Source organism: Lepidochelys kempii, chromosome 5 (genome assembly GCF_965140265.1).
Source record: "Lepidochelys kempii isolate rLepKem1 chromosome 5, rLepKem1.hap2, whole genome shotgun sequence".
Lineage (NCBI taxonomy): Eukaryota > Metazoa > Chordata > Testudines > Cheloniidae > Lepidochelys > Lepidochelys kempii.
This window is the reverse complement of record NC_133260.1, coordinates 2,653,647-2,674,606: the sequence shown is the minus strand read 5'-3', so window position 1 is coordinate 2,674,606 and position 20,960 is coordinate 2,653,647. Positions and strand designations below refer to the sequence as shown.

At 51.7% G+C, this 20,960-nt stretch overlaps 1 protein-coding gene across 6 annotated transcripts in view; it reads left to right on the top strand.

The window, feature by feature from the left end:
* The first annotated feature begins 1,319 nt into the window (after positions 1-1,319).
* Positions 1,320-20,960, top strand: part of DNAJB5 (DnaJ heat shock protein family (Hsp40) member B5) — a 29,536-nt gene continuing 9,895 nt past the window's right edge. The window contains exons 1-5 of one of the 6 annotated variants that reach the window (XM_073343329.1): positions 1,370-1,426; positions 3,502-3,598; positions 4,668-4,992; positions 10,629-10,873; positions 18,058-18,656. In XM_073343329.1, coding sequence (XP_073199430.1) covers positions 4,925-4,992; positions 10,629-10,873; positions 18,058-18,656 — 912 coding nt within the window. In that variant the 5' untranslated portion in view covers positions 1,370-1,426; positions 3,502-3,598; positions 4,668-4,924. The other 5 variants (XM_073343330.1, XM_073343328.1, XM_073343327.1 and 2 more) reach the window with 5 other exon arrangements.

The window sequence follows — 20,960 nt, the reverse complement described above, 5'->3', positions numbered from 1 at the left end:
GCCTATGCAGGTGAAATTTGCCTTGTGCAGAGGGCAGCAGTGCCAATCCCAAATGTTAGTTTGCACTTGGGTCACATTTTCAAGCTTTACCCAACAACCAGGAGAGCTAGAAACTTACTCTGGTTTTAAATATTAGCCGAGGTTCTCATGTAATCACGTCTCTGGGACCTGGAGCTTTATGTAAAATATCAAATATTGTGAGGCTCCAAATCAAACGACTCTCTGATACAAATAAAATGGTGAGAGCTGGCAATGTGGCCAGATCCAGCACAAGGTCCAGCTGTGGCGGCAGACGGAAGGGAGGTGGCCAAAGCAGCAAAGAACGAGGGTGGATTAGCAGAGAAGGGTGGAGATGTTAAAGGCCAAGCGTGGGTTTGAAGCAGCATGACTGGGACGGTAAATGATCTCAGCAACCCAGTCCCACATAGGGCCATGGCAGTGTTGCCAACGCTCATGATTTTAATGAGTCTGGCAATATCTGGTATTTTCTTTAAAGTCCCTGCTCCTGGACTCCCGTTATCACGCGACAATCACAGCTCTCATTGTTAAAAGAGTCACACGCCGGCCCTGCCGGTGGTGGAGAAAAACGAGGAAACGGCTCAGAAACCAGGCGGCCAATCAGCACCCGCAGATGCATTAGTTTTTTTAATCTGGCGACTGGGGGGCCCTGAGTGGGGCTTTCCGGGCCGCAGAGGGTGTCGGGGCCACTCCGCAGGGGGAGGCTCCTGGCACCCAGCCCTCAGCAGGTGCAGCCCCCGATGCAGCTGCCACCTCCCTCTCCCCGGCCCCCCAACCCCCACAGGGCTGCAGCTCCCCCCCCCCCACAAGTGATAACCCCCAGGGGGCCCCCTCCCTCTCTAGTGATGTCACAGGCTCCCCCCAGTGATGTCACAGGGTCCCTCTCTAGTGATGTCACAGGCTCCCCTCAGTGATGTCACAGGGTCCCTCTCTAGTGATGTCACAGGACTTCCAGAAGATTCCCCAGGGATTCCACTTGGCTGCATGTTAGAGGAGCCAATGAGAAAGCGCAGGGCGCGTTGTGACGGAGTCAGATGGACCAATAATAAGCCGCTATGGGCGGCGCTGGGTTTCTCCGACCAATGAGAGGGGGTGGGAGGCGGGCACTAGCGTGTGATCGATAGGGAAATGAACCACTCGCACCTGGGAAGTGGCAGACACTCCGGGCCGTTTCCTACGGCAGCACGCCTGGGAGCCGCCCCCCCGGCCAGACCAATGAGAGTAGGCGGATGTCGGGATTGGCAGCCGCAGTGGCCAATGGGATTTCGAGGGCCGGCCGTGGGCTTGTGGGTGGGCCGGCGGGTTGCTATGCGGGGGCGGGCTCCCCCTCACGTCACGGCCCGGCTGGCTCGGGGGGAGGTGGCTGGCGGAGCCTCAGTGTGCGCGGCTGCCTGGGACGGCGAGAGCGGTGAGTGCGGGGGGGGCCACCGCCGAGACCGCTGGGGAGCGGGGGGTCGGGGGTCCCCCCCCCCGCGCGCACCCGGGAAGGGGGGGGCTGAGTGTCAGGGGGGCCCCCCCGCGTGCGCATCCGGGGGAGGGGGGGCTGAGTGTCAGGGCCCCCCCCTCCCCACGCGCACCCGGGGGAGGGGCACGGGGCTGAGTGTCAGGGGGGCCCCCCCGCGTGCGCATCCGGGGGAGGGGGGGCTGAGTGTCAGGGCCCCCCCCTCCCCACGCGCACCCGGGGGAGGGGCACGGGGCTGAGTGTCAGGGCCCCCCCCCGCGTGGGCACCCGGGGGAGGGGCACGGGGCTGAGTGTCAGGGCCCCCCCCCCGCGTGGGCACCCGGGGGAGGGGCACGGGGCTGAGTGTCAGGGCCCCCCCCCCGCGTGGGCACCCGGGGGAGGGGCACGGGGCTGAGTGTCAGGGCCCCCTCCCCACGCGCACCCGGGGGAGGGGCACGGGGCTGAGTGTCAGGGCCCCCCCCCGGGTGGGCACCCGGGGGAGGGGCACGGGGCTGAGTGTCAGGGCCCCCCCCCGCGTGGGCACCCGGGGGAGGGGCACGGGGCTGAGTGTCAGGGCCCCCCCCCCGCGTGGGCACCCGGGGGAGGGGCACGGGGCTGAGTGTCAGGGCCCCCCCCCCGCGTGGGCACCCGGGGGAGGGGCACGGGGCTGAGTGTCAGGGCCCCCCCCCCGCGTGGGCACCCGGGGGAGGGGCACGGGGCTGAGTGTCAGGGCCCCCTCCCCACGCGCACCCGGGGGAGGGGCACGGGGCTGAGTGTCAGGGCCCCCCCCCGCGTGGGCACCCGGGGGAGGGGCACGGGGCTGAGTGTCAGGGCCCCCCCCCGCGTGAGCACCCGGGGGAGGGGCACGGGGCTGAGTGTCAGGGCCCCCCCCCCGCGTGGGCACCCAGGGGAGGGGCACGGGGCTGAGTGTCAGGGCCCCCTCCCCACGCGCACCCGGGGGAGGGGCACGGGGCTGAGTGTCAGGGCCCCCCCCCGCGTGGGCACCCGGGAGAGGGGCACGGGGCTGAGTGTCAGGGCCCCCCCCGCATGCGCACCCGGGAGAGGGGTACGGGGCTGAGTGTCAGGGCCCCCCACACACACACACACTGGGGGAGGGGGCAGCACAGGTCTGAGTGTTGTAACATCCTGTTCCCTTCACATAACCATTGCGACGGTGGCAGAGTGTTGCCCCGTCTCCCCCAACCTACTCCCCCGGGCGGGTGTGGCTGCTGCTGGTGACATGCTGCCCCTGGTTGTGTGGGAGGCTCTGGCAGGGGAAGGGTTAACTCGTTACCACTCTCAGGTCCCTGGACCCTGTGTTCCAGCAGTGGTTCCATGCGGGGGGACTGACTAGCGGGGGGGGGGGGGGCTTTGGGGGCTGCGCTGTGTGGGAACTAGTGATGATTCACTTGGTGTAGTCATGACATTTCTGGATGGTTACTCCAGGCTGGCAGCTCTCCCTGCCCTGGTAAAGTCTCACTAAGGCTGTCTTGTCAGCCTTACCAAACTTGGTCTTGGCTGGGATCGGGCGGGCTGCAGGTGACTCTGTTCGGCTGACATGCCAGCAATTCTGCTCTTCTGGAGTCGCATGGAGAGGTATCTTCTGACTTAATACTTCTCTGATTTAGAGGCTCTCATTTATGTCTGAGTTTTAAGATGAAGAAACTTTTGTTTAGTTGCAAACCCTTGTGTCAGTTCGGGTCTGCCTTTCTGTTGCCTGTCTTAGATTCCTTAGGTGCATCTAGGTCTTTCCGTATCCTGCCTCGCTGATCTGTGTGTAATCGGTGTCCTTTTTGTTTTAATGAAATAACAGTCGTTCACTGAGCAGGAAATTGTCCCGAGTTCTAAAGAGCTGGCTGGTCTGGGTTTCTCTAGAATTCAGCAGTTTATGTTAGATTGTTTGAAGGGGACAGAACATCGTACATTGTTTGGGGAATGGGGAGTTTTTGTTTGTTTGTTTGTTTGTTTGTTTTTTTGTTTTGCTAACTCGCAGATCTCTCTGGGCATTTTATATCTAAATGTACTCCGCCTGTGACCTCCAGTACTTGAGTGCATGTTACAAGCGTGGAGTTAACAATGGAAGAAAGTAAGGGACTTGCTGATGGCTGTGACTTAATTTCAGATGCAGTATTTTCTCAGGTGAGGCATGAAGCCGTGCTCTGGTAGTGCTATGTTACTGTGCAGTGAGCCCGAACTGTCTCTTTTAAATGAGTGATATACTGTGCAATCAGAACTACCTTTCTTTTTTGTTGAGAACACGGTTTGTTATCCTGCTGTTGGTCTTTTATCTGAGAGATCCTGAATGACTGTGAAGAAACTCAGTGTTACTGGTGACCTGCAGTGAGAGCAATAAACATATGCATGAAGGTGATTTCTAAGAAGTTCTGTGATATCCAGTCTGAAAGTGGCATCCATCAGATGCCGCAGGGATGGGAGCATTGGAAATGCGTCTGCATTTGGGAGAGTTCCTCTGTTTGAAAATGCAGTGTTCATAAACCCCTTTCTGCTCGGGGGGAGAAGGGGCAGAGCAGTGAATACAGCGTGCTGGCCGCTAGGGAAACAGGCATACACTGAGCCTGGGATCTTAAAGGGGAGGACAGGAAGGTCCAAAATGGTCACTGTTACTTTTTTCTGACTTAGAAAGTGTCACTGTCCTAGTTTTCTCTGTCTCTGGTTTGTCCGTGGAATAAAGTGCCACTGACACAATTGAGACGTCAAACAATTAATTTTTGGTGAAGCCAGGGGACAGTGTATTCCCCGCTCTAACTACATCCACCCTCTTACCTGCTTAACTGCAGTAGGTGGCTGTGTTAGAGAAGATAAAGGTAACTAACCAACTCTGCAGTTCCAGAGCCACCTCATCCTTTCTGACACCACGTTTATAAATGACAAGGACGTCCGAGCCGACTAATAAAAGGGTCTTACTCTGGGAATTGTGCATGATGAATTGCAGCCTGAATTATACGGACCAGTGCTCTTTCAGTCTAAGCAAGCAGCAAGAAACCAATTAGGGAGAATTACTGCTTGTCAAGTGACTTCATTGAATGGTTTCTTCCCCGTTCTGTAACGGGGAGGGGATTGCTTAAGGCTGCTAGAAAGCACACAAAGGAAAGCTTTTTCATCACGCATGGGGGCTGCTTTCTGAACCGCTCAGCTCACTTGGAAGTTCTGTTTCCAGCAGTCAACCCTTCCATCCTTCCCATTTTAGACCTGTGATGGCTGGTCTCAGAGCGAAGGTCAGCGGAGGTCCAGAGCCGTTCGGCTGAACAGGAAATGCCTCATTCTTTATTGAGGAATCTCTTCCATGCTGTCAGAATAGCAACTGCAGAACTGAGTGCCTTTGCAGTTGCTTATGCTCTGAGGAAGTAATTCTCTTCTTTCCATCCCGTACCGGCACCCATTCCAGACCAGAAGAAGTCTTGGTAACTGTTAGCACCAAGGGTTGAAGAATTTGTTGCCAGTTTGATGTTTAAAATAAAGTTAGAGCCTTTAAAAATGAGTGCTTGGACATTGAATATGTTTCTAAAGTTTCGGTAAGTCAGTTTACTTGTCTCTTGCTTGTGTATTTTCCATAAATGCTCATTAATGAAGACAAATGCGTTATAAACCAAAGAGCTCTCCATCAGCACCCATCTTTGTCTTGTGAATGGTCTTCTGACGTCAGTGTCATCATGTCATGACCACAGAATTGGACGTTAGAGATGGAAAATCTTATGACCTCCATTTATACAGGATTGCTGCTTTCCATGAACATAGCAGGATGATTATATCAAATGATTAATATTCAGCTGTCTCACTGACCCCAGAAATAGCACTATCTGATGCCATGCTAGAGGCCAGGACTAAGGTTTTCAAAAGTGGCTAGTTATATGAGGCATCTCCGTTTTTGGGTCACCAACTTGAAGCTCCTGAAAAGTCCCTGATTTTCAAGGGTTAGTGTTCAGTAATTTCTGGAATTCAGTCCACCTTACAGTGTCTCAGCTGGGACCCGAAATTTCAGGCACTGAAATCACTAGTCCATTTTGAAAATCTTGGCCCAGAGTGCCTCCCGGCTGATTCACAGTTAAATGGGAATCTAGAAAGTGTGATCCAGCAGAATCTGACAGAAGAGTTGTGGAAATAGACAGCTGATTCTGGGAGGGTGGGAGGGGAGCTAATAGAGGGTCAGCATCGTGTTTTATCAGTGCACACATGCAGTGTTGCGTCAGAAATGTGGCTAACCCACTGAATGACCTGCAAGTTTTTGTGATGCTCTCTGAGACTGGCCATATAACTGCCCCTGTTCTGGGCGCCTTTCTGGGGAAATCTCTGCATGCTGCTTTTTCTCAGATGCCCTGCTTGAAAAAGCCTCTCTGAGCTTGGGCAGTCGTCAGACAAAAGACTTTACGGCTTCAAAAGCTACTGCACGTTTTCTTCTTTTTCCTCTTCCCCCAACCTGATGAAGGGCATTTAGGAAGGCAGCCACAATGTGACTAGAACATGGCGATTACCTATCAAATGAGGTTCTTGCATAACCTACAAGTCCTTCCCCTATGCTTCCTACCCCTCCCAGGAGCTGACAGTGGCAGCGTTGTAGGAGCAGAATAGAAGCTGGCTTTAATAGGCAGCCTTTCTTAACTGTTAGATAGCCTAGGACTGTGGTGCAGTAACCGTGTGGGCAAGTACACGTTTGTGGAAACCGGAGTCTTTGAGAGAGAGAATATTGGCCAGGCCTCTAGGACTGGACACTGGAACTGTCCTTTTCTCTTGTAAAAGTGCATCTAGAATCTTTAACTTCTGCCAGAGACAGGCAGAAAGAATCAGTCTTTTTTGGCAGGGTAATTCCCTCCCCAAGGTTGGACTGTCTGCATTGGGTAGGAGCCAAAGTCCTGCACTTTTGTGTTCCACTGATCCAGAGGTGAGAGTACTAAAACAGATCAGTTAGAAACTAATAGCATCTGCAGTTACAGTAATGGGGATAACATTCAAGGCTTTCCATCTTCATGGTTCAGGGCATAGGTTCATCATGCTTCAGGGGTCAGGAAGAAATTTGCCTCTTTCTATGTTGCTTGCTCTTGCTTGGTTAGGTGCATGATGGGAGGTTTGTCTTCCTCTGAAGCATCTGACATGGCCCACTGTCAGATAGAATATTGAGCTAGATGACCATTGGCCTGTCTGTTTTATTTATTTGTATTGCGATAGTGCCTGGAAGCCTCAGTCGCAGACCGAGACCCCATTGTACTAAGCATAGTACAGACACAATAAAAGGATGGTCCCTGGCCATCATCACAATATAAGTGTATGATGGGAGGATGGATATGAACAAGTGGATGAAGAAGCACAAGGAAGCAAGAAGACAAGGGGATGTCTGTATACACTGTGAGCTGGAGGCGTAAATTCCAGTTTGAAGAAACATGGTCACCCTAAAAATAGACATGTACCTGCTGTGGCTGGAGGGTTAGCCACCCCAAGTACAGACCTACCGTCTTGGGCGGTATGCACTCGGGGTGGCTAACCCCTCCCGGTGCTCCTGCCATCGCTGTTACACTGCTATTTTTTTAGCCTCCTAGCTCAATCACAGCGAGCACCGAAACATCTCCTTAAGCCGGAGATTAACATCTACTTAATCTTGTAATGATGCTGGTTCTGGCGGGACCCAACCGAGAGTGCCAATTCAGGACAAACTGCTTCAAGCAGGGCAGTTACAGCCCCAGGCTGGGGTTTCTATGCACACCAAGGCAAACCCAACCAGCCAGAGAGAGAGGACTTTGGTTTTCATAACCATTTGTCCCCATAACGAGTGGCACTGCTGGAGATACTGGGAAACTGGGGTGTGTAAGGGAATTGCTTGTGTGACTTGTGGTTAGCCAGTGGGATAAAACCAAATACCCCAGTAAAAGAAAAAAGGTTCTTTCGATCCCAAAGGACCAAGCCCCAGACCCAGGTCACTATACAAATCAGATCTTACCCACAAATCACACTGTTGCCAATCCTTTAGAATCTAAAATCTAAAGGTTTATTCATAAAAGGAAAAAGATACAGATGAGAGCTGAATTGCATACAGTAATGGCAAAGTTCTTGGTTCAGGCTTGCAGCAGTGATGGAATAAACGGCAGGTTCAAAGAACCTGGAGAACATCCACAGCTGGGATGGGTCATCAGTCCTTGGTTCAAAGCTTCAGGGTAGCAAAGTCCCTCCAGAGGTAAGAAGTAGGACTGAAGACCAGATGGAGGAGCTGCAGCAGCTTTTACAGTCTCTTGCCATGTGGTCTTTCTTTCTTTGTCCCAAAGACAAGCTGCCCATCCCGTGGCCTGGAAACACCTCAGGGTTGGGTCCATAGGCAGGTCCCTGCATACCTTGCTGAGTCACAAGGCGTGTCTGCCTTCTCTCAAGGGGTCAGGTGTGTAGCTGATGGTCCTTAATGGGCCATCCAGCAGGCTAGGCAGAGCTGACACCAACTTGTCTGGGGTGTCCCGCAGAAGCACAGCACAAGTTTGAAATACAGACAGTCTAGAGCCAATACTTATATCTTTAAATACAAAAATGATTCATGCAAACAGATAGCATAATCATAACCAGCAAACCATAACCTCATCTTAGACACCTCATTTGACCCCCTTTATACAAGATTTGGTGCCACTACAGGACTTTGGTTGCAACGATGATCTATACAGTCCCAGATTAGGATCAGTAACGTCACACATCTCCACCTGGAAGTGTAGCTGTACCCGGTATTGGTCAGCAGGACAGGCATGGTCTTAGCACCCCAGCTGCCTAATTGTCAGGTTTGTCACTGGTGTCACGGCAAAGGAGCGCGTGAAGGAGGACCATGAGATAGCTGTGGGGATCTGTATGGGGAGTGCCTACCGGTGTGAGGTGCAGCGTGGGAGAAAGCACGAAGGTGCTTGTTTGAAGACTGGGAAGTGAGTGATGAAGGCCGGCATCACTGGCCAATAGGAGGCAGGAGTCAACATCTCACTAGTGAATAAGAGACGATGGGTAGGCTGGGGATAGGCCATGAAGGGCCTTGAAAGCGCGGGCAAATACTTTCTGTTGGCAGGATAGAGACGGGAGCCAACAGAGGGATGCAAAGAGAGAGGTAATAAGGTCAAAGAGAGGAGCGAAGAAAATTATCATGGCGGCAGCATTTTAAATTGATGTGAGCGGGAGAAGATGGCGTTTATCAAAGCCAGCAAAGAGGATGTCATGGTAGTCTAATCGCAAGATGCAGAGAGCCCAGACAAGTGTTTGTGTGTGTACATGGAGAGGAAAGGCTGTGTGTCAGAGACATTAGCACCTGGGTACCTAGGAAAACAAGCTTTCAGCTCAATATCACTCGGTGGCATTCCAGTCCCGTCATGTTTCTCCCCTTGTATTAGGAGCCAGCAGACCAGTATTGTGGGCAAGGGAGAGAGAATCTGGTAATGTGCGTGTGGGTTTTGAAACGCAGGCTGGCACGGAAGCTGGAATGCTTTGCGGGTGTATGGGTACAGAAACGTGCTGGCATTTAGAAGCGAGGCTGGGAGAATGCTGTGGGATGCTCTTTACGCCCCCAGAGGCCTTCTTATATCTCTAACAATAGAACTCCTACGCTACTTGTGTGCAGGCCTGAGATTCTGGGTGTGCTTCCAGCAATTGCTACTGCTGCATATGGGGTAATTATTTCCAATTACCAATGAAATCAGTTCTGCACAAACATCCTTCTTGCTCACCTTCCTCACTCAGGCCCTGAATGTGCCTCTTTAGGAAGCAGGACGTTGGGAAGAGACATCTGAGAAATGTAAACTTTGCTGAGCCTTTGCTATAACTCCTGCCCTAGATCTCTGAGCATGTGTACATCTCCAGCTGTTCTCCCGATCCTCCATGACTCTGACAGCTTTCAGGCTTCAGCATGGTGCCTGTGGAATGCCATTGTCTGCCCCAGTCCCTTTCCTGGGTTCCGTGCCAGCTAGGTGTCCTATGCCTTAGGGCAGGCCTGCCCATCTCCCTGCCTTTCAGGCTGTCCCATGCCATGGAGAAAGTGAATCCAGTGAGTTTATTATTTGTGGCTGACTTCATTGCACTGTGTCAGGATACGAGACTTAGCCATGCCTCAGGCTACTGATATTTCTAACTTATTGCCACATAATTCGTTAGTTTCAGACTCTTTAACATAGTCTAAGCTAGGCTAGAAAACACTTTATAAATATCTTCCCATCATCACAAGATATTTCTGTCTAACAGCTTCATCCGTTGTCTTCTTTACATACAAATTATAGCTCTTGCGTGGTGAGAAGCACTTATCCCCAGATGAACGCCAATCACTTTGCAGAACAAAATGTTTCAGGTTCCTTTAAGGTGAACTGCGCAGCACGCAAGCCCCTTTGGCTCCAACTTCTCCCTATCACTGGGGCAAAAGGGTCCCCTCAAATTGGTTTGGCTTTTTTGTTAAAGTTCTGCTTGTTTTTTGCATTAGAAATTTACGGTCCTGGTTTCTTCCTTCCCTGGAGGACCCAGGCAAGCGGGGGACCTCGCCGGTGAAGCCATGTGAGGTTGCTGCCCTTGGGAGAGGGGCTGCTGAGTTTAGACTTTCCTAGGGTGATCAGATGTCCCGATTTTTATAGGGACCATCCCAATATTTGAGGCTTTTTCTTCTGTAGGCACCTATTACCCCCCCACCTCCTGTCCCGATTTTTCACACTTGCTGTCTGGCCACCCTAGACTTTCCTCCCCCATGCACCCACGCCCATTCACAAGTGGGCAGAACTGCCGCTCAGGTTACAGCCTCATGTGACATTATTTGTCACATCAGCCATATAACAGTACTGTGCACTGGCATAGCACTTTGTATCCATAAATTTCAATGCACGTCACAGAGAGGGAGCAGCATAATTCCTATTTTACAGGTTGGGAAATTGAGGCACAGAAAGGCTAAAGGAGTGGGAAATAGTCCCCAGGGGCCTGTTTTCCAATGCCCTGCTTTGACCACTAGACATGGTGAAATGTGTTGCAGGGTCTTGAATTGGTCCCTTAACAGAAAATGTGTAAGATGTAAATTGGGCAAAGGTTATGGAGAGCTGACCGTGGCTGTGATGGGAACCTGAAGTTGGTCTGGGGTAAGTCTGTGGTGTGGGGGAGCAGGAGATTTGCCGGTTCCCCTAAAGCTGTCGTGCAATACATGCATTACAGAGCGCTGTCTATCTCCTTTCAGGAATAAAGACTCGACCGGAGGCAACGTTGCAGTCATGGGAAAAGATTATTACAAGACCTTGGGGCTCCAGTCTGGAGCAAATGAAGATGAGATCAAGAAAGCTTATCGGAAAATGGCCCTGAAGTATCACCCTGATAAAAACAAAGACCCCAGTGCAGAGGAGAAGTTCAAGGAGATTGCAGAGGCATATGATGTCCTGAGTGATCCCAAGAAAAGGGCTGTCTATGATCAATATGGGGAAGAAGGTAAGGGGCTGGGATGGCAAATGGCTTGGTGGCGTGTGGGGTTTCAGTGTGCTGCTGTAAGCAAGAAAGCGTTTATACGTTAAAAAAAGGTAGCTAACCTTCACCGGCGTGAGTGGCATGTCCGGAATTATCCCAATGACTCATTCCTGCCTCTCAAACAAGGTTACTACTACCCAAGCTGGGAAGAACAAACACCCAGACGATGCCGTCTCTCCTAAGAGCCAAAGAGAATCGCTTGACCCAGTTCTTGACTAATTATTCTGTGTCCAATCAAAGCCAGTCTTCAGCATGCAATCCCAACTCCTGGGCACCACCTGGCGCTCCCTGCCCTCATCAGACAAAGATGCCAGTTAGATAAGGAAGAAGGATGTACGGGGAGCTAAATCAAGGCAGTCATTGCCGCTCACTCTGATAGTTTCATGAACAAAATGGACACTTCTTCGCTTTTCACCCCATTATTCTGAAGGCTGAATCACGAGGATATGAAAGGTGTTCATATCCTCGATCAGATATGGGCTGCAGAATAACTCTCTACTAACTCTTTCCTTCACACAGATTCTCTAGCTACAAACACTCTCTTCCCCCTTTTTCCTTTCACTGGGGCTTAGTGTGTCTGTGCAGTAGTGTTACTTATGCACTAGTTCCACTCTTTTTTCCTCTTGTTCTTGCTGGTATGTACTGACCTACATGTTTCAAAGCCTTTCCCAATTTAAGTAATAGATTCTTGTTTTGAAATGAAGTCGCTGCTGTTGTCTCCCTGTTGGCATGGAGTAGGGAGCTGTTCCACCACACACAGCCTTATTAGTAGAATATGAAAGCTTCTGCAGCCCTATTTGCTGAGGATGAAGAGAGCAGAGAATAGCATTTGCATTAATCAGCAAAAGAGTTTAGCACTTAAAAGAGCAGAAGGTCTGGTGTAAACAGGCTGCTCAGGTAGCAAGATGTATTCTCCCAAGAGGCTTAATGAGTAGGTGCATCAGCTTTTCTGAGGCATCACCATAAATATGCAGGGGTCAAAGATACCTTTGTGCCCTCGGGAGCAGAAAGGGATCTCTCTACAGTTAGCAACCAAAGTCTCTGTTCTTAGCGTGATGCTGTTTGAATGATTAGTGGCAAGAGTCTCAATCCTCTCCCTCTGGGTATGGGAGAACTAGGCACACCAGCAACATGTGAAGAGAACTGAAGAGCGTCTTTGGGAAATGGTGACAGGAAGGCGCTCTCACTTAGTGCCTCCGCGTGCTGCCCAGAAGGTGGGGCTGCTGTAATTCCCAGTGCGTGGCTTGGAAGCTTTATTGAGAGCTGGGGTTGCTAATTTTTCTGGTTTATCTAAGCAAGTAAGAGAGGCCCACAAAAGTTTTAGAAAATCTCCATCCTGGAAGTTCTCACTCTTAAAATCACTTGCCCGTGACTGAGCCAGTTAAGTATGTCGCTGCTGCGATGGACTGTCTGAACTGCAGCAGTCCTCTGCTGTCTAAAATCAGAATCACCTGCCTCCAGTGAAAAAACAAACCCTCTGGGAGGATTCATCAGAACAAGACTTTTATTTCTGTTGGGGTGTAACTAGGAATGGGGGGATTAAATTGAAAGGCAAACACAGCTGAATTGAGGGTGAGAGAGGCTCCCCACGGGAGAAGGGAGAGTGCCATCACGAAGCACTGTATTAAGCTCTAGAAAAAGGACACTGGAGAAGAACCTCCCAGGGCCCTGAGGGAATGACTGGCTGAGATTTAATAGTCCTGACTCTCCCTCGCTCCTGTGCTGCCCTGTTTAGATTGACAGGTAAAAGCTGCAGTAACTGTGTTGTTTATAGATGCTTTAAAGCATGTTGGATGCTAAATGTCAGCAGTTTCTCACCTCATGGCTTGGTCTGACCAGGAAGGTGGGTCACCTGTGGGCTTTGCAGTGACCTCAACTTTCATCTCCCTGCACACTGCTGCTTCCCCAGGTCTGTGGATATCCCAGTTTTCTCCCCTGCTGCCAGGAGATGGTGGAGCTTTCTTAAACATTGCTTGGTCCTTGAAGAAGCCCAGCTCCAGGCAAACCTGAGGTTGATGTAAAACTGAACAGGGGATCTAAACTGCCGCTGAAGAAATGTGTTCACTTCATGCACCCTGTCTGCATTGTCCCCATTCAGAGCCTCTCCAAGCCCATTCCTGCCAGCAGGTGCCCTTCTGTGAAGGGAATGGGGTTCAAAGACAGCCTGTCTGCATAGAGTCCAGCTTAGTGCGCCATCCCAGGGCACGTTCCTCAGGCCTAGGGCCCTACCAAATTCATGGCCATGAAAAACGTGTTACAGACGGTGAAATGTGGGCGTTTACCCTATAGTATACAGATTTCACAGGGGAGACCAGTGTTTCTCGAATTGGGGGTCCTGACCCAAAAAGGAGTTGCTGGGAGGTCACCAGGTTATTTTAGGGGCGTTGGGGTATGGCCACCCTTACTTCTGTGCTGAATTCAGAGCTGGGCTGCCGGAGAGCAGCAGCTGTTAGCTGGGTGCCCAGCTTTGAAGGCAGCACCCCCCAGCAGCAGCGCAGAAATAAGGGTGGTGATACCAGACCAGGCCACCCTTACTTCTGCGCTGCAGCTGGCAGGGCTCTGCCTTCAGAGCTGGGCTCCCCGCCAGCAGCTGTCGCTCTCCAGCTGCTCAGCTCTGAAGGCAGGGGCAGCAGCGCAGAAGTAAGGGTAGCAGTCCCGCGACCCCCCCCCCCCCACAGTAACCTTGTGGACCCCCCCGCCCCACAACTCCTTTTTGGGTCAGGACCCCTACAATCACCACACCGTGACATTTCAGATTTAAGTGGCTGAAATCATAGAATTTATTATTTTCAAAATCTTCGCACTGGGAAATTGACCAAAGTGGACTGTGAATTTGGTAGGGCCCTACTCATGCCAGACTGCTTCAGTGCTGGATTAGCAGTCAGAATAAATACACAGTGCTAGGGCCTAGGCTCTGCCCTTGGCCACGCCAGCAGATGATGGTCCCTGTGGGGTCAGGGGAGGAACAGCATGGGCAGCGTCTGATCCTTTGTCTCCCCTTTTGGGTTCCACATTCTGTATTTTGCCAATATTCAGTGGGGTTGGCAGCCGGTTTCATTTTCTCCCATTGGACGCTGATGCTGCCAGCGTATCCCATGGAATCACCCTCCAGAAATCGCTGCCCCCACAACTGTGAGGCTCAAATGCCAACTGTAACTGAGAACTTGAGTTTATTCTTGGTGTCAGTGGCTCCTTACCCTATGAACTTTCATGGTGCTGAGCTGGACAGAAGGGACTCCCCACAGCCCCGTTCAGGAGCTAAGATCTGTGCTGTAGCACTGGTCTCCCTCCCCTTTATCAGTGTTTCATCTCTTTGACTGTGGTCTGGATAGAATTCTACTAGCCGGCGCCACGTGACTCCCACACATGCACAGCTGAGTTCCGGCGGGGGGTGGTGACACAGCAGGTAGTAACTGGCCTTTGAGGGTTAGGGATAATAAGGCCTCAGCTCTTCCCCCACCTTGTCCTAAAGGCTCGGGTGCAGAAGTAGGATCAGGCTAGGCATTTTCCCATGATTTCCGTCTGCTTCCCAGTTTATACTGCTAGGGCCAATGGAAACATTCTGGGCTTCACCACTGTCACATGCCATGGGCTGTGCAAACAAGTCTCTCATTGCTCTCCTCTGTTAGGAGCCTTTAGTGGGTGCTAACACAGACTCTTCCGATCTCTTCCATTTGTGGCGGACCATGAAATCCAAACCGTGCTGCTTCTCAGTGGTTTGGGAAGGGACAACTTGCCCTGCAGGAGCAACTAAGTAATTAATGGCAATGTCAAAAATCAAATCAGCCTCAGTGACTAAGCAGCCTCTGTTCAAAAGAGCCTGTCAAGGGTTCTTCCATTGCTGGCGCCTCAAACTGGCGGGTGGCATCCAGGCAAAGCATGGCTGCTCCTGGCCAGAAGGGGAGGCAAGAGGAAATTAATGGCTTTGTTTCTTTGAGTGTGGAGGGAAGAATCCAGAGGAAACTGACCAGCTGTTTCTAAACGAAATTAAACCATTCACAAAGCAACACGTGGACTGGGAACCCTCTCACAGGGGGGTTTGAATCCTGGGGTGGAATTCAAACACTGAAACTCTCTTCCCTCCAAGGAAGAAGGGGCTTGTCATCTGGCCATAGTTGGTGAAATTGACCCCACGCCCAGCCATACCCCTTGCATCCTGTTTGAGGAGTTTATGTGGGATGAGAGGAAGGTTGGTTCAGTAGGAAGGATTCTAGCCTGGGACTGGGAGACATGGGTCCCTGTAACGGCACCAAACACGCTAACCCATCTCTCAAGGCTTCTGTGTGAGGCATCCTGTGTGACCTTGGGCAAGTCCTTAGTCTCTCTCTGCCTCAGCCCCTCATTTGTGCAATAGGGGAGACAGCCCTGCCCCCCTCAGTGGGTTGTGAGGTGCTCCCATACAGCAGTGACGCGGGCTAGATACATGCCTTGTATGGCCAGACAGGTCATGTGCAGAACTCACCCACACTGGTAACTGGACGCCTCCCTTTCTAGAAGCCTTGAGAGAAGGGTTAGCAGTAGTTTAGCGCCTTTGCAGTAGCGTGCCCTGGAGGGAGGCAGACCTAGAAAGAAGCCCCGAGTCGCAATGTGCCCTGCTGGTGGTTGCCAGTACCTTCTCGTGCACAGAGACAGCCTCTCTTTGCTCACGTGAGCCCAGCTCGTGCCTTCTGCTCCGTTCCACAGCAGAATCAAACTGCTGATGTCTGAGTGTTGCTGTGACACAAATGCAGCATTAGCTGTTGCCGGAGGATCACGTAGATGTTCTGATGTGGGAGGGGGGGTGTCTGTCTAACCACCTACTTGAAAGCACTGGGGGCGGACCTCCAGTTCCGTTCTTTGCCAGGTTTGGGACACTAGATCAGCCCCAACAGGCTAGCACGGGTAGAAGGAGACCTGCTGTGATGCTGGGCTTTTGCGGGACTGGGCAAGGGGGCTCAGACAGCACACCACCCCTCACCCCCACAAGGCCTTGGGCAAAAGAAAAGAAGAATATTTGCAGACTAGATTAAATTTGATGCAGATCAGTTTCAGTATATGTACTGGTCTTACATGTGCTTCCAAGCCTAAGTCCCCTTTGCACAGTGTTGTGGAGGCTTAAGGTGTGTGGCTGGCAGACGGGGAGCCTTCGCTTATGTGTATTTTGTTCAAGCCAACAAAAGACCTCTGCATCCCAAGGCAAACTCATCCGTCAAGACCGAGAGAAAAGAACAAGAAGTTTGTCCTGCTTTTGCCTGGCTTGCATCTCCTGCTGCTCGCTCTGACTGGAGGGGTTGGCACAGGACGTCAGCTTTTCAGAAATAGCACTATTTTGTAAGTGGAGAGCTGAAAATAGACACTGAGCTGGGCTTGGTTAGACCCCTTCTTGACCCCTCCAATCAAAAGCATGTGACACAACGTCCCAAAGCATGTGGCATGTGAGGGGGACACTGGAAGAAGTCTGCCCCCAGCCCTGCGTGACCTGCTGGGCACCTTAGTGATCCTCTTTGTGTTTTTATTGTAGATACACTTTTGAGAGGGGCTGTCTGCCTCACACCCTGGCTGTGTAGGAACTTCCAGGGGTTTGCTGTGGACAGATATAAACGTACGGTGTCTGAGCAGAATCAAGTAGGAGCAGGCTTCTGGGCTGGGTGGGGCCTGAGAGAAGCCCTAGTTTAAGATCTTTTGCTAGTTACCAAAAGAAATAAATATCCAACTTATTTGCTGCTGTTCTTATCTCTGGGTTCTGCTCCTGAGCGCCACTCCACTGACTGACCTGGGCTGGTCATGGTGCAGGGGAAAGCGAGTATTTTTTAAAAACAAAAAGCCATCATCCCCCCTCAAACTTGACTCCCATCATCAACAAGACCTGATACTAATATCTCAGGTTGTTGAGCCATGACTTCGATTGCAAAGTACTTTGTGGCCCTCATGTTAGCCCCTTTCATCTGAGAGTGTAGTGTGTTTCTCACTCGCACGCTCATTTGTGGTGGAGAGGCTAGTTAGTGTATAAATGCTGACCTCCCATCAGTCTGTGTGAAAAAGCCCTGACTCCACAATTGCTCACTGAGTTCAAAGCCTTTCATAAATTGCAAAGTATGCCACTGCTGGGCCATGAGTCCATGGTGCAGTTCAGACGCCTTGGGAGATGCAATAGATCACAGCATGAACGGGGTGTTCAGGGGGTAATGTACTGCTGACATAAAGAGAGTATTCAGGCCTGCCTTTGTCGGAACTTGGACTTCTAATTTGTGTCACTAAATTAGTCTGAAAGAGCCATCAACTGCCTAGTCCATATCGTCGTTGGACTCCAGCAGTTGCCATGCTGTGAAATTTAACAGATTTACAGAGACCGAATTGCTTTCTGCAGTACAGCAGGAAGGAACACAGGAAGATTATGCTTAGGAGCCTTGCATGCAGGGGCAGCGAGTTATATGGGCCCATGGTGCCTGTGCTCCAGGAATATTCAGGGCCCGGGGGCCTAGCTCCACCAATGTTCGGGGCCAGGTCTCTTCCCTGGCCCCGCCTGCTGCCTCCGTGCACCTCCCTCATAGTGTCTCCCAGCCCTGCCTGCCACCCCCAGCTATTTAAAAGGGCCCGGGGGCCACCGCTGCCGCCAACACCAGCAGCGCAGCAGGGCTAAGGCAGCTTCCTGCCCACCCTTGCTCTGCGCCACTCCTGGAAGCAGTCGGCACGTCCCTTTGGCCCCGGGGGTGGGGGGTTGTCTCCACACGCTGCCCCTGCCCCGAGCGCCAACTCCGCGGCTCCCATTGGCCGGTAACTGGTGCCTGCGGGCAGCAGCACGCCAAGAACCCCCACCTTCTAGCTCGGGAAGATAAGTTTGCTCAGCTTTGCTCAGAAGATAACTGCTAGCTAGTTTCTCCAGTGGAAAAAGGACGCAGACTGTGGCCAGGTTGGGGGTGAAGGAGGGATGTGAGAGGCTGTGTGGGATCCTGCTGCCTAGAGAGTGGTAGAAAGGAGCTTGCAACACCAAGACTGAATTCCACCTTTGGTTCCCATGCTGCATATTAGAAAAAAACAACAAAAGTCTAGTCAGGGTGGCCCAGCTGTTGCTCTGTCTGCATTCCCTGTGCGTCCGGCAGGACTAGAAGGGAACAACCTTCTTCTGCAATGGATTTTGTTAACGTTGTCCTTTCCTTGCTGTGTTCTAGGGCTCAAAACTGGAGGCGGTTCCTCTGGCGGCTCCGGCAACACTTTCCACTACACCTTCCACGGAGACCCACACGCCACCTTTGCTTCTTTCTTCGGCGGCTCCAATCCCTTCGACATCTTCTTTGCCAGCAGTCGCTCCCGGGCATTCAATGGGTTCGATCAGGAAGACATGGATATCGATGACGACGATGACCCTTTCAGCGCCTTTGGACGGTTCGGCTTCAACGGCATCAATGGAGTCCATCGACGGCACCCGGAGCCTCTCCACACAAGAAGAAAGGTCCAGGACCCACCCATCATCCACGAGCTCAGGGTCTCCCTGGAAGAAATCTACCACGGCTCTACCAAAAGGATGAAAATCACCCGCCGGCGGCTGAACCCTGACGGGAGAACCACAAGGACCGAGGATAAGATATTGAACATTGTCATTAAAAGGGGGTGGAAAGAAGGAACCAAAATCACCTTTCCCAAAGAAGGAGATGCCACGCCAGACAACATCCCTGCCGATATCGTCTTCGTTCTCAAGGACAAGCCTCACACGCATTTCAAGCGAGATGGCACAAACGTGGTCTACATGGCTATGATCAGTCTTAAAGAGGTGGGTCAGTGGGAGCTCCCCCCCCCCCCCGCTGTGCTCCTTGGAGATGAGTTTGCTAGTTTGAACAGAACAGATGAGAAGGGCGATTAACTTGTATGGGATTAGAAGGTCACATAGGGTGTAATAAGCCAAAGCAAGAGAGATCTACAGAGTGGAGTGTTCTCCCTTTGCTTTACAGACCTTCCTGTTTTCAGGAATTACACAACCTCAGTACTTCAGTCTCTAGGTCCAACTGATACTGTTTTAACTGCTCTAATTACCCTTTTCCCCCTGCTTGTGTGCCAAGCTTCACCGTTAATATGGGATGTTCATGTCTGGAAAAGAGCTCAGACCCTGCATCAGCTCAAAAGAGAAACTAATCCGGTGGCTTGTGCCTGTTCAGCCCCATTTCTTGGTGTTGCCCCAAACACCACAGCTTGTCACTCTTTGACATCCATGTTCTGCACTTATATACCAGGCTGACTGTGGCTGGGGCGGTGGGTTGGTCCCAGTGAGGTTGCAGGTTTGTTGGCGTGGCCGGACGGGGACAGTTTGCATGGCACCCTAGTCCTCACTACGCCTTGCTTGAGCCTGTGCCAGCTGTGCCTTTCTGTTCTCTCCCTCCTGGGCTGCGTGCATTGCATTCTTTATTCAAGCAGCATATGAAGGTAGTTTTGTGCTTTGCAGAACAAGTAAGTTATGGTCTCTGGCCCATGGAGTTTGCAATGGAACATTAGAGGGGACTTCAGGAGTCAGAGCAACAAGCAGCATGAGGCAGGAGTGGAAAGGAAGATAAGGGTAACCCACATTCATGAGATGCATGTTTGATGGTACTGCTGTCTAACTTCTTTTTAATAATTCCCAGCTGGCAGGTACATTTAAAATTTAAATTGCTAGCAGCTGCAATTTACCATTCACTTCAGATTGTAGAGGTTGTCTGTCTTGGTGGGCGGATTTTTTTAAAGACCGATTTAGTCCACGTACGCAAATGCATTTTATAGAAAAAAGCTCTGCGGATCAGATCTTGGGTACAAACGTCTCAGTGTGTGCCCTTGAGTCAGGATATATCTGGATGGCTCCCCTTCCTCTAAAAGCTTGAGGGAACTTTCCCATGGGCATCCCACTACCAGGGTGTCACTTTCCCTCATGCATTTGAATGGAGCGCCACTTCCCAGCCACACTGTGACCGTTCAGAGCTGGGTGTTCTAGGGGACACTCTTCTAAAGGTACGTTGGAGACACTGGAAGCCGAAGTTTACTTTTGAAGTGTGCAGCTCTGTTTTCTGTAGCCAGCAATACCTGGGAGAGGCAGCGCTGTTGCCATATCTCAGATGCTTCCTCAGTGCCTTCCTCACAAAGATGCCTGTCACACACCAGACCTCAGTGGGTCCTTCTGATATTGGTCCATGTTCCTCCAGCATCTTCTGTCAGTTTCATGTTTCCGGCTGAGGATGTGTGTGGTGGGGAGTGGCACCATCAATACAAAACACAGAGAATCTGCACCTGTTCTGCTCCCTTTACCTGAGCACTGCAACACAAAGGCAGAAAATCACCCAAGAGTCCTCAGTGGCCTTAGAGAGGGCATAGCTAGTTGCTATGCCTCCTTCCTTGCAGCCCTGCTGCAGAGGGGAGGTGGAGTGGGGCTGGAGCATCATGTGCTCCAGCTGTCCCATGGTCTCCAGGTATCCCTGGTTTCTAACCTACTCTAATCAAAGCTAGGGTGGAGAATCAGGGAGCCGTAACTAGTCGTTGGTTCTCAGTATCTCGTGGGTTGCCCTGGGTGGTTGGGTGGGATCCATCCTGTGCTGGGAGCAACTCTGGCAGACTCCTATCCTGCTGTCCCAGGCTCCTGCAGCCCATGAGGGAAACCTCCCCATTGTGACAGGACTGATTCAAACCCTTTAGTTTAAAACTGGCAGCGAGCCACGTACTTAATTCTTCATCAGATACGCCCCTCCTCAGTACCCTCGCCCTCCCAGGCCTCAGGTCAGACATGATCAGCTGACCCATCAGACTTTGACAACCATCCTGTGTCGCTATCACATGATAAAACTAGTGATCAAACCCGGGGAGGGGGTGCAGAAGTGAGATACTTCCCCTGTACGAGCCCAGGTACCATTGAACTCTGTGTTGATCGTTCCAGTCACTCACGTCTGTCCATGGCGAGCAAGCCAGCGCTGGGTGCTCGCTGCCACCTGGCATGGCCCAACAGGAGCAGCCTAGCGGGAGACACATCTGAGAGGGCTTCCCCAGAGACACGTGGGCAGCAGAAAACTGTCCATTCTTAACATTATGTGAGCGGCTCAGTGGGAGGCAGAGAGAGGAA